This window comes from Salmo salar, chromosome 04 (assembly GCF_965601325.2).
Source record: "Salmo salar chromosome 04, fSalSal1, whole genome shotgun sequence".
Classification (NCBI taxonomy): Eukaryota; Metazoa; Chordata; class Actinopteri; order Salmoniformes; family Salmonidae; genus Salmo; species Salmo salar.
In genome coordinates, this window is record NC_138294.1 from 70,732,843 (window position 1) to 70,755,531 (window position 22,689).

At 43.3% G+C, this 22,689-nt stretch overlaps 1 protein-coding gene across 3 annotated transcripts in view; it reads left to right on the plus strand.

Moving 5' to 3' along the window:
• The window catches only part of LOC106603666 (roundabout homolog 3), a 269,644-nt gene that overhangs the window by 232,089 nt on the left and 14,866 nt on the right, over positions 1-22,689 (plus strand). For all 3 annotated transcript variants that reach the window (XM_082974681.1, XM_014197617.3, XM_082974682.1), the window contains exons 9-19: positions 3,832-4,034; positions 7,203-7,284; positions 8,841-9,009; positions 15,241-15,407; positions 15,712-15,833; positions 17,037-17,253; positions 17,888-18,012; positions 18,633-18,810; positions 19,121-19,357; positions 20,495-20,534; positions 20,904-21,043. In XM_082974681.1, coding sequence (XP_082830807.1) covers positions 3,832-4,034; positions 7,203-7,284; positions 8,841-9,009; positions 15,241-15,407; positions 15,712-15,833; positions 17,037-17,253; positions 17,888-18,012; positions 18,633-18,810; positions 19,121-19,357; positions 20,495-20,534; positions 20,904-21,043 — 1,680 coding nt within the window. The remainder of the gene's footprint in view (positions 1-3,831; positions 4,035-7,202; positions 7,285-8,840; positions 9,010-15,240; positions 15,408-15,711; positions 15,834-17,036; positions 17,254-17,887; positions 18,013-18,632; positions 18,811-19,120; positions 19,358-20,494; positions 20,535-20,903; positions 21,044-22,689) is intronic.

Genomic DNA, 22,689 nt, shown 5'->3' on the forward strand with positions numbered 1-22,689 from the left:
GCATGTTAAGCCATAACATTGCTGTCTAATGGGAAAAAGCAATATGAAGATTTTTTTGTAAATGTAACCGACTAGCTCGATTCGGTCTTATGTAGCAACATTTGAAATTGTGTTTTTTACATTGGATAAATGTAGAGACTCAGAGCTAGAAAATGGTATATCACACACTACAGTTGAGGAACAATGGGAAAGTAATTCTGCTTTGAAAACCTAACTTTTGAGAAAATGGCCTTTGAATATTTTGGTACACCTATTGGAGAGCTCCTCTTTGTCTACACCCATTCACACCCTCTTAAACTTTAACCCCAACCATCTCTTTAATCCGAGCGTTCTGTCCTAACAACAGCAGTCAAGCACCCAGGCTAACTGGCTAACGTTGGCTAGCTTGCTAGCTACTTCCAGACACATTTTTGGAAATTTTACATTTTAGTCATTTAGCAGACACTCTTATCCAGAGCGACTTACAATAAGTGAATGCATACGTTTCATTAAAAAAAATGTTCGGACTGGTCCCCCGTGGGAATCGAACCCAGAACTCTGGCATTGCAAACACTATGCTCTACCAACTGAGCCACACAAATGAGAGAACAGCTCACTCTGACCATTTTACTCACCCTAATAGAGCTGATTAGGCTGTTTTTATGTTATCCAGAGCACTGGTGACTGCTGGCAACAATTTAAGCTTTTTTGCCAACGTTTACTGACACCGGCCATATTGAGCGTTCGTAAATTCGTCAGTTATTCTGTGCTCTGGCACACTCAGACGAGAGTGCTCTGAAATCGGAGTAAATAGCCAGAGCAAATTTACCAGCTATATCTATCAACAGTTGTCACAATGACATCATTAACATTCCATTGAAATGGTTACTTGCATAGTGGAGTCTTTCGCTAAGACATGTAGCTAGCTAGCTAAACAATGAACCATAATCCCAACTCATGACATTACTACTCTGCATGAATCTGCAGGTAGCTAACCAACCAGTCTCAATGTCAGTTAGCTAACATTAGGCTATAACTAGCAAAGTAAATGGCTCTGAGATACGAATTATATTACTACACAGATCATACACGTAACGTTAGCTAGCTGACCTAACAACAGCAGTCAAGCATCCAAGCTAACGTTGGCTAGCTTCCTAGCTATTTCCAGACACAAATGAGAAAACAGCTCACTCTGACCATTTTACTCGCCCGAGCAGAGCTGGTTAGGCTGTTTTTATGTTATCCAGAGCGTTGGTGATTGCAACTGTGCTGTTGGCAACAATTTAATGACGCTTTTTTTGCCAACGTTTACTGACACCAGCCATATTCAACGGGTGTTGAGCGTTCTTAAATTTGTCGGTTATTCATACACGTCATGTTAGCTAGCAAGCCAGCCAAGTAACATTAGCTAGGGAGCTAACAGTACACTAACTTGAAATGAAAACAACTTTCTGACAAAATTAGAAACGTGTAATATCTGAAAATGTAGCTAGCCAGACTATCTTACCCATATACATGGATGGCCGCTTCTCCCTCTGTCACGGATGCCATGGTTGCCCTTAGTTTGAAGATGTAATATGGAGACAGGGGTTTTCTCCATCTCCTTAACTATCATACTCCTATTCCACTGATTTCAAAATTCGGTCCTCCAGAAAGTGGAGAGCAAAGCAACAACACTTATGCAGTTCTACTACACGATATATATATATATATATATATATATATATATATATATATATCTATATATATATTTATATACAAGAATTAGCCGGGTTAAACAGGATTGCCTACACATACTGACCAGTTCAAAAATATTGAAGCGTGCTACATGGCAGACCAATCGAACTCATCTCTCTGCATGTCCAGCCCACTCATTATCTCAGCCAAACATCGACTTACTGTGAATGAAGTGCTTTGAACACACAAATGTATGATAACCGGAACCCACAGATTTACATCATCGTCGCGGCGTATAGCCTGAAACTATGAGGTTCGTCTAAGCTGGTCCTTGGCCAGTTGAGGAAACTTGATGTGGTGGTTTTCTCCTACTATTGTTCAAACAAAACGGAACCCAACAGCTTTTCGGCATCTTAGCTATAAAAGCAGGGTTAGTTATTAACGTTAGCTAGTGTGAGTCGTCAGGCTACTTATCAGCCTCACAGCAGTCAAGCAATGCATTCCGCCAAGAGTCGTTCACAATCTAGTCCGGTTGCAGCCACAATTAGACCTCATATTTGTTTGCCTAGCAATTATCAAATGTACATTGTTTAAATCACACGTTTAGAAGTCTCAGTCAAAATGACAGCTCCAATAAGCCGCCTATGGTGAACGACATGTGAACGAGAGGCACATAGAACCATGACTCTTTCAAGTTTTCAGTTCATCATTCACCGTTAGGGGGTCCTGCAGTTATACTGCACTGTAACTGCAGTTCAACTGCAAAATTATTGTAGTAAAAAAAACTGTTGTTTTGGACACAGTATTTGGAGCCTACTGCAGTTATACTGCATTCTAACTACAGTTATACTACAGTGTAGTGCAGTTATACTGCACTCTGACTGCAAGGGTGTGGCTATCTAGCTAGTATCAGCAAGGGCTTTCTACGACCCTGCCAAGCCGCACTGCTCGCTTAACCCAAAAGCCAGCCGCACCAATGTGTCGGAGGAAACATGTCTGTCTGATAGAATGATGGTCAAAGATAAAGTATAAAAAAGTTTTAAAAAAACATAATAAAAAGTAAGTTTGAATGACACTGAGGGGCAGTGTTTTTACAGCTAATGCCGGTTTGCCTGAGGCTGATGCCGTGCAGGTGTTTGTACACATGCATATACACATACTCTCATTCAAATACACACATGTAAATAGTGCCAGACATGCACTCAAACATATACAGTTGGCCTTGCTGTTATGATTTTAGTTGTCCTTGATGTCCTTTGTTTTTTTTGCATTCTTGTTTTCTGTTTTATTTTGTCTTTTTCTTTTTCGCATGAGTTCATTTTCTTAGTTGTTGGCGCATTGGGGGGTTCATGGGGGTGGGGAATGGAATGAAAAAAAAATATTGGGAGAGATGACTGTGGGAGGGGTCTCGGATGGTTGAGGGACAGCTATGAAGAACTGTGGGGGAATCTTGGAGTGTTCGCGTCCCCGTTGTTTTTGGCCTTGTGGGAGAACTGTCGACGTGCCCTTGAGCAGGGCATTGCCCCTGGATGCTTCTGTGTGCCGGTCTGAATGGGAGTCTGTTGGATGACTGGTGTGGTGTAGTTGTTGAGCGGCTTCACTGCAAGTATATTGTATGTTTTGGATATTCCATTTTTTTTTTACGTTTAAAAAAAAATCACAGACCAGCTGATAACCGAAGTCACCTTACAGGCACCCGGCCCACCACAAGGAGTCGCTAGAGTGCAACAGGACAAGGAAATCCCGGCCAGCCAAACCCTCCCCTAACCCTGACAATTGTGCGCCGTCTCATGGGCACGGCAAGCTGTGACACAGCCTGGGATTGAACCTGGGTTTGTAGTGACGCATCAAGCATTGTGATGCAGTGCCTTAGACCACTGCGCCACTCGGGAGGCCCCTGGATTGTAGTATTTTAACAAGGCTGAGTGGCTGACGACTTCAAGGTCTCTCCATGCTGCAAATGTTTAGGATACACTAACGTAACATGCCGTAACTGTTTATTACGATTCATTTATGTATATTAGTTGTTTTATTATCTCTAAGACAGCTATCTCATGAATATTTAGCAATGTGTTTGTATTCTGTAGCTGGTTGGTGGAGGATGGTCCTCCAAGAGAATACACTCAACTATACTCTCTCTTAATGTATCTCTCTCTCCTTCCCTCCCCCACGCAGCATCCTCCGACCGAGTCCCACCCATCATCCGCCAAGGACCGGCCAATCAAACGCTGGCGCCGGGCTCCACGGCCCATTTACAGTGCCACGTGATGGGTAACCCTCTGCCCAGCATTCAATGGGAGAAGGACGGCCAGAGGATCCTGGGAGACGAGCGTGTCAGCCTGATGGAGAACGGAATGTTCCAGATCACAAACTTGCAGGTACCTGAAAATAACTTACATAGAACGTTCCCAATAACTCTTAAGAACATAGAAAGAATGTTCCCAATAATGTTCAAGAACATTGCAAGAATGTTCCCATTGATTCTCTTTCCCTCCTCCTTCGTAAATGCCATCAATCCCTGGATATTAGTATATGAAATTAAACGCTTCACATTTCCTCTCAATGCGCTCCAAGTCTCATAATGGCCAATCGTCTGAGCTAATTCTCCTAGGTGATACTAAGCAACCGCATGCAGTCACAACTGAGTGCTGTTTCCAATGCAATCCAATCAACTTCTCAGCCTTAATGGTATTTAGCTTAATTTAATTCATTGTATTATTATGACTCACTGCCAGTCACAGCAATAGGCATAGCAGTTTTGAGATGCCACGGCAAAGCAACCTGTCCGTTTGATATATTGATATTTACTCATTGAGCGTCATACAGGTCATACTAGCCGTCCACCCTAAAACACAACTCAGCAATCTAATGCAATCTAATTGAGAGGCAGATATTAATATTGGAATATCATACTGGCAGAGTGGCTTTTTTATGGTTTATGGGTGACTCAGTGATTTAGTGATTGGTGATCGAGTTTCTGTGGCGTCATAAAGATTAGCGGTGATGCATACTCGCCAAGGTAATGAACGAGTGCAATCGTTAGTGGTGGTATACGCACGGATAATGATATACATTCTACCAAGAGCCCTCTGGGGTTGCGGGCTGCACCTGCAGGTCACCGGAGTGTGTGGCGAGCTTCGGGCCAGCTGACTTGTTAATTAATTGATTGTTGGGCCCAGAGTGATTAACGATCGCCATGACTTTAATTAAATCCTTGTAGGGGTTTTGAGAGAGGCAGAGAGGCAGAGACCGAGAGAGAAAAAAGATTAAGTCAAGCATCTCAATGTACCAACACATTTTTCATGCACTCAAGATGTGGAAAACACTCTTTGGTACTTCCTCTACTGACTCTGTTAGAGAATTTCTCACATCTCGACTCGCCTCGACTAGATGGACTGGACACTGTCCCTGTTTGTTTTTAATTGCTCTCCTTCCCTTTTATCAGGGCGCTCATCTTTTAACTAAAGCAGAGAGGGGCACAGGAAGTTGACTTCTGGTGGAGGGAGGAGAGGTGAGAGAGGAGGGTGGGGTGGAGAAGAGAGGGCAGGGGACCCGACAGATGGTCCGTTTGTTCCTCTCTGTGACTGAAGAGATGCCCATTACTCCGGGACCAGAGCAAGAACGAGGGGGGTGGAAAGAAAATAGAGGAGAAAGAAAGACAGGATATTGAGATGAGAGAGAGAGAGAAACAGAACAAGCCAAGGAAGATGCTACAATATAGAGAAAGAGTGCACTGGAGATGATATCAGAACAGAGAGGATGTGGAGAAAATATTGCTTCCTTCATACATTTTTAACAATCTGTTTAGCGCAGCCCCCAAAGCTGCCAACCATGATTAATAGTTCGATGCCCGACCGTTTACCCCTTCCCACTCCTCTCCTCCAATCACCAGTCACCAACATGGACCTGCCGCCACAGACAGCCACATCCTTGGCTGCCATACAGGTCCGTTCAGGGTCAGCCGGCCTATAGGAAGAGAGAAGGAAGAGTGATGTACTGTTGGACTTGGAGTCACCTCTCCTGTCTCTCTTGGGGCTTTTAGACAGGGCACTTAGACTTGTGTAATGCCAACGCTACTGCAACTGGCCAGCCAGCCCACACACACACACACACACACACAAACACAGAGAGAAGTAGTGGATGGCATCCAAGCACCAACCACATTGCATTATTTTGATTTCATTGTGTTGTCTCGCTCTGTGTGTTTGTAGTGTGCTTTGTATAATTAATTAGCTTCGTTTTGAATAAGAGTGGTCTTAAATTAACCAAAAGGTCTGAAAACCTAGTTGTTAGTTTGAAATCTGTGTGTGTGTGATTGTGTAGCCCACTAACCTGCAAGCGGGTGGCCGTGAGCTGTCACCATCATTAGATCCTTGTCTGCAAATTAAAGTCTCTACATCTTCCACTGCTGTAAGCAATTTCTAGCCCCCGTCTAGCTCTGAGCTTCCCAATGAATTTTTAATGACCCACACTTAGTCTCTCTCACACACACACTCACACACACACATGCACACACAAAGTTTCCCTTGCTAGTAGCATGGCTATGCATCATCAGCCCAGATTGCTGCTTACTGTTGAGTGCTCAGTCAGCACAGTCAGAGCCACAGAAGTATGAAGTGCTGTATGAGCCGCAGAAGTTTGCAGACCACCTCTGGTTACATATTCCACCTCTTTTCAACGTCATGTTCAGTATGCCCAGCACAATACCATTGTCTACATAATGTGAACGGTCCTTTATCCTCCTTTAAACGTTGGGGTACAACAGTTGAACTAAGCTCATGAGGCATTTATAAGTTAGTGTTCTTTAAAAATCAATGGGTAAATATAATACATTTATAAGTCCAAAAATTGATGTAGCAATAGCAAATTGCCCCTTAAAACTCTCACATTGGTACCAAAGGATCAAGGCCCATATTTATAAAGTCTTTCAGAGTAGGAGTGCTGATCTATTATCAGTTTTGCCTTTTAGATCTTAATGAATACAATTACATAGACAGGGGGGACCTGATCCTAGATCAGAACCTCTAACCCGAGAGGCTTTATGTGCACAGGCCCAGAGATACTATAGTAAAAAAAACTAAAATAACAGCACATATGCTCCAAACCCTTTTTGTGGAACTGTTGTATCTCTATTAAGGGACTAGCTAACAGTGTTACAGCTACATATGAGACTTCATTAACAGCAAAGCGTAATGTTACTCTTTATTAATGTTCATGGGACCATATGAGCGCAAATGTTCATATCCAACAACTATGTTCCAATAGAACATACTGTAAATAGAATACTTCCCCATTAACCATTATGAGAATAGTACTTATCAGATCAGAGCAATAAAACATATGGGTATCTTTGGGGAGATATACAGAATTATTATATATAGTTAACAGTCTTTGGAGACTACAGATAGCCCATAGATTCTAGGTAGATGTTCATGTTGACTTATCTGGAAAGATTTGCTCCAGAACACCTGAATGTGAAAAGGCAAAGGCATTGTGCTTCTGTGCATATACACCAATGTTAACTAGGCCCTCTCTCTTGTTGCCAGGAAACCGACTCGGGGGCCTACACCTGTGTGGCTTCCAGCTCGAGCGGAGAAACGATGTGGAGCGGTGTACTCACTGTGAAAGGTAAATGCCCACACATGTACACGCACACACACACACACACACACACACACACACACACACACACACACACACACACACACACACACACACACACACACACACACACACACACACACACACACACACGCACACACACACGGACACGGACACAGTGAATAGTAAATGTACTGTAATAAACTCCTCCCTACAGTAATATATTGCCTCTCTGCCATGTCATTGTCACGTTGGCATGAAGAATCGGGAGACAGACGCAGGAATGCGTAATAGTTTTTATTATTAGGGACAAATTACTGCGTGCCGTGTAAAGGCACAGGGAGGGATCCGTGACACCGGCCTCCGGCCTCGAGGACAATCACAGGAATGCAGTGCGGGTCGATCAGGACCCGATGCAGCTTCTGAAGTTGCGTCGGACGGGCCAGTTGCTGCTGCCAAAGTTGCGGCGGCATCGGACGGACCAGTAGCAGTCGCGTCGGACGGACTAGTTGCAGCGTCGGCGGACGGGCCAGTTGTAGCTGCTGAAGTAGCAGCAACGCCGGACGGACCAGTCGCAGCGTTGACTGACGGGCCATTCCCGCTGTCTCCCTTAATGGTCAATTATTCTGTCACGTTGGTAACAATGATTTGGGAGACAGACGCAGGAATGCGTAATAGTTTAAAAAAATTAAGCCCAAATTACGGCGTGCCGTGTACAGGCACGGGGATGAAGACCAAACAAACACGTAACAGAAACACAGGGTAGAAACCCAAACAAAAAAACGAGGAGTACCTTGAATAAATAACACAATGATTAACACACGGGACGAGACCCGTAATCATCTGTGCAATCCACAAGGGCACGAAAGCCCAAAACACACAGCACAGGTACTCACACGCACCAACGGACATTGTAACAATAATCGACCCCGTAATGGAAACCAAAGGGCACATATATACAAACACAATCAGTGGGAATAGGGGCCAGGTGTGTTCCAGAGGGATCCGTGACAGTCATGCCCATATAAGATCATTGAATCAAGAAATAAGGCAGAGGTCTTGTGATATTGTGGATGTAATCACACCAAGGGGTGTTGTTTGGCCCAAGGCGAAGCAGAGGGATGATGAATTGGAATAAGTAGTGTCTTATTGCTGTTATGAAATGCTAATGTTTGATGAAGCTTGATAAGATGGTATTTAGTGCTTACTAATGCATCATAAACCAACCAAGCAGAAACTCTGATAATTCACAACTAAACTGTTATTCAGCCATTTCGTCAAAGTCAGTTACTGTGATCAGGGCAGGAGTGTCGGTTCCATTTCAACTCCTTATTGACAATAATGTCGCTTTTCAATTCGTAATTGACTGAATTGAAATGGAATTGACCGTATTGCATTAATTATTTATTCGTAACTCTTTAGCCCACAAAAGGGCCAGTGCTAGTCTTCCAACAACAGTTATATTGAGAATGGTTGCACTACTACTAAATATAGGAGATCCACTACCATCTAGCTACCCTCTGTCTCTGTTGTCTCTTTTTAAATGCATTTTAAATAAAGTTTGATTTGATTGTGATTTTCAGAGAGTGGAGGTTCATCTGTGCCCCAGGCATCAGAACCCTTCCAGCTACCGGGACCTCCCCAGAAGCCAGTGGTGACCGACGTGACCCGCAACAGTGTCACCCTCACCTGGCAGCCCAACGCCCACGAGGGGGGGGCTGCCGTCACCTCCTACATCATCGAGGCCTTCAGGTGGGTGGAGTCGACAGTAGAAGATAGACCTGGGCCACTTTCAGTAGGGCTCAACCTTGTGGTACATTCTGTAAAACAGACAGAAAGACAGATATGAAAACCAGTTTTTTGTTAGAAGTAACACGTAACATCTGAAGACACACTTGCCCTAACACACATTTCTTATCCTCCAGCCCACTGCCCTCTCTCTAGCCAGAGGTTGCTGTGGGCAGCCATCCCTCATCCTTTCTTAATGGTGTGTCAGCACATGAGCCATGTTAGCCGGGCATGACAGGCAGGAGGGTTCACACACACACACACACACACACACACACACACACACCCCTGCGGACACGCCGACTCTGACACCTTTCACATTCTAATCAACCCCAGCTAGGTTGGAGGCTGGCCCATGCTAACCCACTCCCCAAACTTCCCAGCTGCCCCCACTTTGCTTTTATTCCACATCATACAAATCAAAATCAAATCACATTTTATTGGTCGCATACACATATTTAGCAGATGTTATTGCGGGTGTAGCGAATTGCTTGTGTTCCTACCTCCAACAGTTCAGTAATATCTAACAATACACACAAATCTAAAACTGAAAGAATGGAATTTAGAAATATTTAATATTAGGATATATATTATATATAATATTAGGACGAGCAATGTCAGTGTATGTGCATACGGCAAGTAGCCTAGTGGTTAGAGCGTTGGACTTAATCCCTGAGCTGACAAGATAAAAATCTGTCGTTCTGCCCCTGAACAAGGCAGTTAACCCACTGTTCCTAGGCCGTCATTGAAAATAAGAATTTGTTCTTAACTGACTTGCCTAGTTAAATAAAGGCTAAATAAAATAAAAAATATACAGTACCAGTCAAAATTTTGGACACACCTACTCATTCAAGGGTTTTTCTTTATTTGGACTATTTTGATGTCTTGACTATTAGTTTTGATGTCTTGACTATTATTCTACAATGTAGAAAATAGTCCAAATAAAGAAAAACCCTTGAATGAGTAGGTGTGCCCAAACTTTTGACTTAAATTTACCTCGGCAAGTCAGTTAAGAACAAATTCTTATTTACAATGACGGCCTACTGGGGAACAGTGGGTTAACTGCCATGTTCAGGGGTAAAATGACAGATTCTTACCTTGTCAGCTCAGGGATTTGATCCAGCATCCTTTCGGTTACTGGCACAATGCTCTAACCATTAGGCTACCTGCCGCCCCTATCTACTCTGTTTAGAGTACATGTACAGTTGAAGTCGGAAGTTTACATACACCTTAGCTAAATACATTTAAACTCAGTTTTTCACAATTCCTGACATTTAATCCAAGTAAAGATTCCCTGTCTTAGGTCAGTTAGGATCACCACTTTATTTTAAGAATGTGAAATGTCAGAATAATAGTAGAGAGAATTATTTATTTCAGCTTTTATTTCTTTCATCACATTCCCAGTGGGACACTCAATTAGTATTTGGTAGCATTGCCTTTAAATTGTTTAACTTGGGTCAAACGTTTCGGGTAGCCTTTCACAAGCTTCCCACAATAAGTTGGGTGAATTTTAGCCCATTCCTCCTGACAGAGCTGGTGTAACTGAGTCAGGTTTGTAGGCCTCCTTGCTCGCACACGTTTTTTCAGTTCTGCCCACAAATTTTCTATAGGATTGAGGTCAGGGCTTTGTGATGGCCCCTCCAATACCTTGACTTTGTTGTCCTTAAGCCATTTTGCCACAACTTTGGAAGTATGCTTGGGGTCATTGTCCATTTGGAAGACCCATTTGCGAACCTGTCTTGAGATGTTGCTTCAATATATCCACATAATTTTCCTCCTCATGATGCCATATATTTTGTGAAGTGCACCAGTCCCTCCTGCAGCAAAGCACCCAACAACATGATGCTGCCACCCCCGTGCTCCACGGTTGGGATGGTGTTCTTCGGCCTGCAAGCTTCCCCCTTTTTCCTCCAAACATAACGATGGTCATTATGGCCAAACAGTTATATTTTTGTTTCATCAGACCAGAGGACATTTCTCCAAAAAGTACAATCTTTGTCCCCATGTGCAGTTGCAAACCGTAGTCTGGCTTTTTTATGGCAGTTTTGGAGCAGTGGCTTCTTCCTTGCTTAGCGGCCTTTCAGGTTATATCAATATAGAACTCGTTTTACTGTGGATATAGATACTTTTGTACCTGTTTCCTCCAGCATCTTCACAAGGTCCTTTGCTGTTGTTCTGGGATTGATTTGCACTTTTCGCACCAAAGTACATTAATCTCTAGGAGACAGAACGCGTCTCCTTCCTGAGCGGTATGACAGCTGCGTGGTCCCACTTGAATACTATTGTTTGTACAGATGAACGTGGTACCTTCAGGCATTTGGAAATTGCTCCCAAGGATGAACCAGACTTGTGGAGGTCTACTGATTTCTTTTGATTTTCCCATGCTGTCAAGTAAAGATGCCCTGTGTTTGAAGGTAGGCCTTGAAATACATCCACAGGTACACCTCTAATTGACTCAAATGATGTCAATTAACCTATCAGAAGCTTTTAACGCCATGACATCATTTTCAGGAATTTTCCAAGCTGTTTAACCTGTTGGGTCTAGGGGGCAGCATTTGCACGTCTGGATAAAAAAAATGTACCCGATTTAATCTGCTTACTAATCCTACCCAGTAACTAGAATATGCATATACTTATTATATATGGATAGAAAACACTCTAAAGTTTCCAAAACTGTTTGAATGGTGTCTGTGAGTATAACAGAACTCATTTGGCAGGCAAAACCCTGAGACATTTTCTGACAGGAAGTGGATACCTGATGTGTTGTATTGACTTTAAACCTATCCCATTGAAAAACACAGGGGTTTAGGAATATTTTGGCACTTCCTATTGCTTCCACTAGATGTCACCAGCCTTTACAAAGTGTTTTGAGTCTTCTGGAGGGAGATCTGACCGAACAAGAGCCATGGAACGATGATGGCCCATTAGACACCTTGCGCGCGAGTTCATGTTGGGTACCCTCGTTCCAATACGTTATAAAAGAGTATGCATTCGTCCACCTTGAATATTATTCATGTTCTGGTTAAAAAAGGCCCTAATGATTTATGCTATACAACGTTTGACATGTTTGAACGAACGGAAATATATTTTTTCCCCTCGTTCATGACGAGAAGTCCGGCTGGCTTACATCATGTGCTAACGAGACGGAGATTTTTGGACATAAATGATGAGCTTTTTTGAACAAAACTACATTCGTTATGGACCTGTGATACCTGGAAGTGACATCTGATGAAGAGAATCAAAGGTAATGGATTATTTACATAGTATTTTCGATTTTAGATCTCCCCAACATGACGTCTAGTCTGTATCGCAACGCGTATTTTTCTGGGCGCAGTGCTCAGATTATTGCAAAGTGTGATTTCCCAGTAAGGTTATTTTTAAATCTGGCAAGTTGATTGCGTTCAAGAGATGTAAATCTATAATTCTTTAAATGACAATATAATATTTTACCAATGTTTTCTAATTTTAATTATTTAATTTGTTACGCTGACTTGACTGCCGGGTATTGGAGGGAAACGATTTCCTCAACATCAATGCCATAGTAAAACGCTGTTTTTGGATATAAATATGAACTTGATAGAACTAAAAATGCATGCATTGTCTAACATAATGTCCTAGGAGTGTCATCTGATGGAGATTGTAAAAGGTTAGTGCATCATTTTAGCTGGTTTTATGGTTTTGGTGACCCTGTCTTTGACTTGACAAAACATTACACACAACTCTTGTAAATGTACTGTCCTAACATACTCTAAATTTATGCTTTCGCCGTAAAACCTTTTTGAAATCGTAAAACGTGGTTAGATTAAGGAGATGTTTATCTTTCAAATGGTGTAACATAGTTGTATTTTTGAAAAATTTGAATTTTGACATTTATTTGGATTCAAATTTGCCGCTCTTGAAATGCACCTGCTGTTGATGGAGTGCACCACGGGTGGCACGCTAGCGTCCCACCTAGCCCCAAGAGGTTAAAGGGACAGTCAACTTAGTGTATGTAAACTTCTGACCCACTGGAATTGTGATACAGTGAATTATAAGTGAAATAATATGTCTGTAAACAATTGTTGGAAAAATTACTTGTGTCATGCACAAAGTAGATGTCCTAACCGACTTGCCAAAACTATAGTTTGTTAACAAGACATTTCTGGAGTGGTTGAAAAACAAGTTTTAATGACTCCAACCTAAGTGTATGTAAACTTCTGACTTCAACTGTAGGTATTCCTCTTGTCCTGATGGGATAGGGCAGAGTCTAGTGCGATGGCCATTGCATCATCTGTGGATCTATTTGGGCAGTAAGCAAATTACAGTGGGTGTCAGGTAAGGTGGAGGTGATATGATCCTAGCCTCTCAAAGCTCTGAGTGCTGCGGGTCATTTAGTTCAGTTACCTTTGCTTTATTGGTTACAGGAACAATGGTGGACATCTTGAAGCAACTGGGGACAACAAACTGGGATAGGGAGAGATTGAATATGTCCGTAAACACTCCAACCAGCTGGTCTGTGCATGCTCTGAGGATATGGTTAGGGATGCCGTCTTATCCTGCAGCCTTGCGAGGTTTAACACGCTTAAATGTCTTACTAATGTCAGCCACGGAGAAATAGAGCCCGCGTCGGTGGCACTGTGTTATCCTCAAAGTGGACAAAGAGGGGGTTTAGCTTGTCCGGGAGCAAGATATCGGTGTCCGCGATGTGGCAGCTATTCCCTTTGTAATGACACACACACAAACACACCGCGATCAATTTAGCGCGCCTCCATGGAGCTTAGTGGGGTAATCTAAAATGGTAATGAATTTAAATGCAGGTGGCACATACAGACAAGTCCTTGGGCTATTGTACGCTGAGAGGAAATTTGCCCCCTTCCAACCTGACTCACTAGCCCCCTCATCCCTCTTCTCTCACCTTGCCCCCTGGGCAGTAGTTAGCACCGTGCCAAGTGGGCAAAATTGATTCTTTATAGAGTTGCTGTGGGGGCTGAGTTGGCTGTGTACAATAACATTTACTTGCCTGAGGTGCTGGGGGTTGTGGAGGGTGTGAGGTGCTGGGGGTTGTTTGGGGGTTGTGGAGGGTGTGAGGTGCTGGGGGTTGTTTGGGGGTTGTGGAGGGTGTGAGGTGCTGGGGGTTGTTTGGGGTTGTGGAGGGTGTGAGGTGCTGGGGGTTGTTTGGGGTTGTGGAGGGTGTGAGGTGCTGGGGGTTGTTTGGGGGTTGTGGAGGGTGTGAGGTGCTGGGGGTTGTTTGGGGTTGTGGAGGGTGTGAGGTGCTGGGGGTTGTTTGGGGGTTGTTTGGGGGTTGTTTGGGGGTTGTGGAGGGTGTGAGGTGCTGGGGGTTGTTTGGGGGTTGTGGGGGTGGGAGTGTCCATGCAGAGAGAAGTGGGGATGAGTGTGTGTGTGACGATGGGGAGATGGAATCCTGACACAGTCTTAGTGTCTGAAGATGGGCAGATGTACCATTCTAAAGGATACCCATGTTTATTGGGCAAGACTGTATGTTTACGTGTGTATATGTGTTTTCCTGTGTGTGTGTGCGTCCCACGTTTCAGCCTCTCCTCCGACAAAGTGACCTTAGATTTATCACTACCAGCATTGGGTGGTCTGCTAGAGGAATATTTATGGCTCGCACAGCTTTTATATCTCTGTTGCCTAACTGATCAGGTCAGCTGTAAAGTCACTAGTCTGCTGCTGTCTCTGGCACGATGAAGAAAATAAAAAGTGAACGAATGGAGAGAAATTATAACAAATACAAAAGCGAGGGGTGGAGGAGGGTGTCATGTGACCATGCCACTAAATAATAAACAAGAGGTGACATTTAATCTAAATAAGAAGAGTCAGGAGAGGAAAATGCAAACGGGACCGTCAAAGCCAAAGAAGCTCAAATTGTTTCCCTCTACCTTCATCAGATGTGTTGTTCACAAGATTTATCACGTTTACTTATTACAGAGCAAAATAGTATCATTATGCAAGTGATCTCACACATTTTCATAAAAACAAGCCATTTAAAAGGACAAAAAAACATAAGACTTGACATAAACATAGCTGGCATTATTGTTATTGTAATCAGAATGTAGACAGTGAATAATAGTTTATCACTATAGAGTAATGAAATCGTTGTCACTATAGGGTATAAGGAAGGCTTGCCTTGCACAGTAACTTTACTAACATAATTGGAAATGACATGACATCATTATCTGTGGTCTCTTACTCTAGCCAATCAGCAGGCAGTACGTGGCAAACGGTGGCTGACCTGGTAAAGTTGGAGAAACACACTGTCAGCGGTCTCTTTCCCAACACCATCTACCTGTTCATCGTCCGAGCAGTCAATGCCTACGGGCTGAGTGACCCCAGCCCCATCTCTGAGCCCGTCCGCACACAAGGTCAGTACCTGGGAGGGGATATAACAGCTTTACTGGACATTTACTATGAAAGATCATTGAAAAAAATTGTAAGCATTACAAGGTGGTTGTTAGTGTAGAGAGAGAGTGAAAACTTTGAAAGTGAAAACTTTTTTGCTCAAATTGAGGCATTTCATAATGAAAGCATTGCGGTCTGAAGGCTTCATAAAAACTATTTAGATTATTTCAATCAAGTGTATGTGAGCTACAGTAAGCATCTACTATAGTTATACTGATTATTTTGTATCTGATGTTTGTTTCTGATGTTTGTCTGTTGTGTTTGCAGATGTGAGTCCTACAGGTCAGGGAGTGGACCACAGGCAGGTCCAGAGAGAGTTGGGAGAGGTGGGTGTTCATCTTCAGAAGCCTGTCACACTCACTGCCTCCAGTGTTCAAGTATCATGGACGGTGAGTACCCTGACCTGAGTTTTTACATATTCTTTCACAGGAGAAATACCATCTGTAACGACGTTGGGAAGAAAGTTCAGGTAGTGAGTGTTTTAATAAAATAAACGGAACATAATACAAAACAAGAAACACGAACAGCACACAGACATGAAACTGAAACAGAAACAATGACGCCTGGGGAAGGAACCAAAGGAAGTGACATATATAGGGAAGGTAATCAGGAAAGTGATGAGTCCAGGTGAGTCTGATGACACGCAGGTGCGCATAACGATGGTGACAGGTGTGCGCCATAACGAGCAGCCTGGTGACCTAGAGGCCGGAGAGGGAGCACACGTGACAGTACCCCCTGCCCGACGCGCGGCTCCAGCCACAGGACGCTGACCAAGATGACGATCCCGGGGATCAGGAGAGGACCGGTCACCTCTGCTGAGGCACGGGAACCTGTCGCAGGCTGGGTTGCGGGAACCTGACAGACCGGCTGAGGCAGGGGAACCTGGCGATCTGGCTGAGGCATGAGAGCATGGCGAACCAGTGGAAGCAGGGGAGCCTGGCGATCCGGTGAAAGCAGTGAAAGCCTGATGAGCCGGCTGTAGCAGGGAAGCCTGGCGATCCGGCTGAGGTATGAGAGCCTGACGAACTGGTGGAGGCCGGGGAGCCTGGCGATCTGTCTGAGGCATGAGAGCCTGTAGCGGCTCCCGGACCTGACGTCATTCCCACTGAAACAAACAACAACCAAAAAAACTCTGTGATGCTTCCCTTAGGTGAGGCGTCATGCTGTAACGATGTGCGCCGAGAGTAGGGAAGCAAGTTCAGGGGGTGAGTGTTTTAATAAAATAAATAGAACATAATACAAAACAAGAAACACTAACAGCACACAGACATGAAACTGAAACAGAAATAATGACGCCTGGGGAAGGAACCAAAGGGAGTGACATATAATCAGGGAAGGTAATCAGGGAAGTGATGAGTCTAGGTGATTCTGACGACCTGCAGGTGAGCGTAACGATGGTGACAGGTGTGCGCCATAACGAGCAGCCTGGTGACCTAGAGGCCGGAGAGGGAGTACACGTGACACCATCAGTTATACTTTCACACTCTGGATTTTTTTTTTACTGTATATCCATTTCCAAGGGCAGTAAAACTGTAATTCATAAATGTCTCCTTTTTTCTCTCTTTCCCCCTCTTTCTTCTGTCCCTCCCCAGGTAGACCGTCAGTCCCAGTACATCCAAGGCTACCGCCTCCTCTACCGGCCCAGCGGTGGCACCTGGCAGCTGCAGGATATCAAGGCCCCGTCAGAGCGCCTGGCCGTGGTCGCCGACCTGCTCACAGGCACAGAGTATGAAATCAAGATCCGGCCCTACTTCGACGAGTTCCAGGGCAAGGACAGTCGGCTGCTGCTGATCAGAACAGCAGCGGAAGGTAAGACTGGCTAAAAGCTACTGATACTCACAACTTCTGATGAGATTGACACAACCCCTTCTGAGACCGAGGCTCTCCTAATATGGACATGGTACACTTGAGATAGCCTATGTCCATAATGGAGGGAATGGTGGGTAACAAGGGTTTTAAAATAGGTTTTTCTCAATGGGACTTCCAGGTTCAAATAAAGGCTTTTAAAGTGGCGATTGATTGGTCATACTCAGTTGTTGCTGTCAAAGAAAATGTGCCCTCAGTCAATTCACCCAGAAAAATAAGGGTGAAATACAAAATACATTCTAGAAGTGTTTTTTAAATAAAACCTTTTAGTACTTGTCTTGGAACATTTTGAGGACTCTGGCTTTTTGAAAATAGCTAGCTGTTCAGGAGCCTCTAGGAGTCACATCACAATCGAAGCAATTGGATTGCAATTCCCAACACCTGTGTGACCTTTATATCCTGTTATGAAGACGAAGCACTGTTTATAGTTCAATAACCATTTGATGGCATTTGATGGAGTCGGCCAATTTCATCAATCTCAAATCATATTTTCGCTGTTTTACCAAATGCCCATATTTGATTTTTTCTATATCAGTTAGGGCTTTTTCACACCTTGCTCATATCTCTTCTCCTGCAGTCCCAAGCGCCCCTCCCAGAGCAGTCACCGTGGTTACAGTGAAGCTGAGCAACAGCTCCAGTATTAGTGTGTCCTGGGAGCCTCCTCCCGCCGACATGCAGAATGGAATAATCCAGGAGTACAAGGTATGCTGACTGAACCAGAGAAAATGACATGATTATTGGATCTGTCCAAAAACGTGCATCCATAGGGGTGGTATTTTCGTATAAACAAAATGAACATTACATAATAATAGTTACATAATTACGACATAGTTTCTTTGGGATTCATTAAAACAAGTAATTGGAAACAAAGGAGTAGCTATGAATTGTTTTGAATTCTTTGAAGCAAGTCCCAGAAAGTACCCATAGTTACCAAATAAGTATTTTCTAAATAACAAAATATCATGTTAACACCAGCTCAAACAGGACTGTAAAATAAATTGTGTCTATATAATGACTGCCTCAGAGTCACAACAAGCAGTCCTTATAGCATGTTGACATTTACTGTCATGAGTCTTGTCCTGGAGGCAGAACTGAGTGATTTCTTTTTAATCTTCATTTAAGGTTAGGCGTTAGGAATAGCAGTGTGGTTAAGGTTAGTGTTAGGTTTAAAATCAGATTTTATGACTTTGTGGCTATGCAGAGCTGCCTTCAGAACAAGATTCATGACGGAAAAAACCGCTAACCTGTGTCCTAATTTCGACACCGCAAATTTGACCTCTTCCATCTCTCACACCAACTCACCGTCCTCCAACCATCAACAGGTGTGGTGTGTGGGCAATGACACCCAGACCCGCTACCACATCAACACCACCGTGGATGGCACTGTCCTCTCCACCGTACTCAAGGGGCTGCTGCCAGGCATCCTGTACCAGGTGGAGGTGGCAGCGGTGACCAGCGCCAGAGTGGGCATCCACAGCCAGCCTGTGTCCGTCCTCATCAGTGAGTCCCCCCAGAACCACAAGCTAGCAGAATTAGACATTTCAGTTCTGCGATATCAAGGAGATAGTGGGGGTAGCTGAAAATACTGAAATTATTGCTAAGCATTTTTTTTATTACATTTAAATGTTTGGTCATTTAGCAGACGCTCTTATCTAGAGCGATTTACAGGAGCAATTGGGATTAAGTTCCTTGCTCAAGGGCACATCGACAGATTTTTCACCTATTCGGCTCAGGGATTCGAGGTTGGTTATAATACTTACCGGGTAAAAGTTAAATATCACTCCACTAACTACTTGCCGCTCTCCTTCAGAGCTGCCAGTGGAGGCACCGTCAGTGCCCGGTACCGGGGGTGGCGCGGAGGGTGATGAGAGCAGTGTGAGCCTGGCCGAGCAGATTACTGACGTGGTGAAGCAGCCGGCATTCATCGCTGGGATCGGCGGGGCCTGCTGGGTCATCCTCATGGGTTTCAGCGTGTGGATCTACTGCCGCCGCAAGAAGAGGAAGGAGCTTAGTCACTACACTGCATCGTTCAACTACACGCCTGCTGGTACTTTACACACTTTATATGATGCAATCTTTACACACCACTTAATGTTACTTTACCACAATATCAAAGAAGTATGTTGTAACCCACCTTACCATATCAAGTATTCTACTGCACTTTACAAAAGGCTACTACTTTACCTTAAAGTTACCTAACAAAATATTTACTTATTGCATTCTAATATATTGGCAAACTTGCACTTTACAATGGAGTGCAATGGAGAAGAAACTTCTGGTTTCTCTTTTCAAAACTGGTTGAATGACTATTTTTACCCTGTAGGCACCTGAAACTTACCAAAAGTGACATAGTAAACGAGAATCACCTGCCTCCAACCAAATTCATTTGAATTCTTCTGAATTCGTAATACTTAAAAAAAAATCTACATTTCAGTTTAGATGTTTTACTTGTTGTGCAGTTGTAAATCAAACAAATCCTTGTGTGAACACCAAAATAGTCTTTCGATGCATTAAAGGGGCCATCTGCAGTTGCTACATCCATTTTCAGGCTTATGACATTTTAGTCATTTAGCAGACGCCAGAAAGACTTACAGTAGTGAACACATACATTTCATTTTCATTTCATGCATTTTTTAATACTGGCCCCCCCGTGGGAATCGAACCCACAACCCTGGCGTTGCACACACCATGCTGGCATTGCAAACACCATGCTCTACCAACTGAGCCACAGGGAAGGCGTTATAACTTAATGATATGTACCCATTGATTCTTGAAGAATATAACATATACAGTAAATGCCTTGCGAGCTTTGTTCAACTCTCATACCCCATCAGAACCCAACATATAAGGTTGCTTTACTCAAATGTTTGAAACAAAGCAAATGTAAACAAACACTATACAGCCTGAAAACATGGTTAGAACTATAATTGTGATATCATGGATGGTCAGTCCTTGCATCCATAGATTTGTCTATGAATTTGAGAGTGGTTATATTTCTCCAGCCCCATCCCTCAGCTTTTTACTGAAACAGAATATGAATGCGCTTTGTTATTTTTTCAAATGCTGATTCCTGCTTTAGGGGTGCCAATATATTACAGCGAACTGTACCATACTGCACTGTGGCAACCTTACTGTATTTTACCTTGCCATTCACACCTGAATGCACATTTTATTTTTTCTGCAGTTGGCTTTCCACATGGAGAGGCATCTGGACTTAATGGAAGGTAAGTATCCCTGTTTATGTCATTTCAAGTTGACTTTCACATTCTTTTTTTGTAAAGTGATGAGAACAAAGTTGTGGATTGGCATCAAATATGATCATAGTGTGTGACTACCTACATGTACATATTATCTCAATTACCTTGTCTAACCGGTGCCCCCGCACATTGACTCTGTACCGGTACCCCCTGTATATAGCCTCGCTATTGTTATTTTACTGCTGCTCTTTAATGATTTGGTACATTTATTTCTTATTTCTTGTAGGTATTTTTCTTAAAACTGCATTGTAAGCATTTCACTGTAAGATCTACACCTGTAGTATACGGCGCATGTGACAAATAAAAATGAATTTGATTTGATGAATTATGTTTTAGGCCTGGCATGCTGGGTGGCAACATGGGCAACTACCCATGGCTGGCAGACTCTTGGCCCACCACCAACCTGGTCCACAGTGGCAAGGAGGCTGTCAACTGCTGCACCTCCAAACATGACACGGCAGAGAGATACTACAATGGTATGAGACACGGCATGATTCTGCTCACAATGGCCATTTTGTTTTGTACACAACCAGGGATTATCTCTTCAATGCCTTTTGGTCTAGTCTCAGTCTTTGAAGAAACCTCAATGCCCTCTGCATGTGATATAAACTTGAATGGTATACTACGGGGCTGCCAACATGCACGCATTTTGCGTACCAACTACGCAATTCTCTGTCCATGTACGCAGGTACGAGTTTCCGAGTTAAAAGTACGCAGAAATTAATAGGGCCTGATTTATTTATTTATTTTTGTACATTTTAATAAAAAATAAATCCACTGAGTAAATCTAAAAGCAGTTTACTCGTATTTGCAGTGAAAGAAAGAATACCCTCTTGCTAGGGACAGAGGTCCCAGGCAGAGCCAGGTAGCGCCTTGCTAACATGGCAACATGAGGGTATATTAACTCTTTGGTCTTCCACCATGTAAGTGGATCAGCATCCAGGGGACTACAGTCCACTTCCCTGTATGAGGTCACCTCCTCCTCTATGACCTTTGACTTGGTTCCCTGCTCCTGGGTCGTGAACAACTCTCCAAAAAGCTCAGTCATGGCAGACTTATTTTCTGGAGGAGAACCCCTGTCGCCTGCCATCTCTGGAGAGGGGTTAGCTCCTGTGGTATCTGTACCCTGCAGAATTAAATTAGATGAAAATACTATCTCTGAAGTGGCTTTAAAAATATGATTTGTTGTTAGAAATATATATCAGACACTGTTATGACAATTACAATTATTACCTTATAATGAATTGTTAAATCACTAATTAATAAAATAATAAATGTCACATTAACAAAATAAATACAATACCTGTTGTATATTGGTCACAATCTCTGCTGTGAGTTCATTGTAGACTCTCAGACGAGCAGCAGCATCCAGGTGCAGCAGGGACTTGAATAGGTGGACAAAGTGGTGCTCTTGTGTAAGAAGTCTTGGACCAGGGTCATCATATCTAGGCTCCAGGTTAACTCTGATAGCAGTCTTGACACCCCTTACTGCAGGTTCATCTTCATCAGATTCCACCATTGATTTCAGGATCATTGCTTTCATAGGCAGGACCATGGAAACTGATGGAATGCTTTCAGTGCATATCAGTGTTGTGACTGTTTTGAGAGGTTTGCACACTTTGATAACTTCCTCTGCTAGTCTTATGTTATTTTCAGACAGTCTGAAAATAACATAAGACATACCTTTCTGATCAAGGTATCTCTCAACCATGTCATGGCTTGAATTCCATCTAGTAGGGACATCTTGGATTAGTTTGTGGTTAGGCAGCTCCAGCATCTCCTGTTTTGTCTTGAAAACATGTGCAGCAGTTGTGCTTTAACGAAAGAGGGAAACCACCGTCCTGATCTTTGCTAGGAGGCAAGAGATTGGATTCACTGACATTGCTTTTTGAGATGCAGATTAATAACGTGAGCAAAGCATCCTATCTGTGGCCCCAATCCAGTTAGTGCAACTGCATTTACAATATTTCTAGCGTTGTCAGTGGTCACAGGAATCATTACATTATCCCTTTCCAACTTCCACACGGCAACTACTTCCCTTAGCTCTTCCCCCAAGTTAACACTGGTGTGACTACTCTCAAGGGGAAGTGTTTGAAGGACATGGCTTTTTATCTCCCACTCT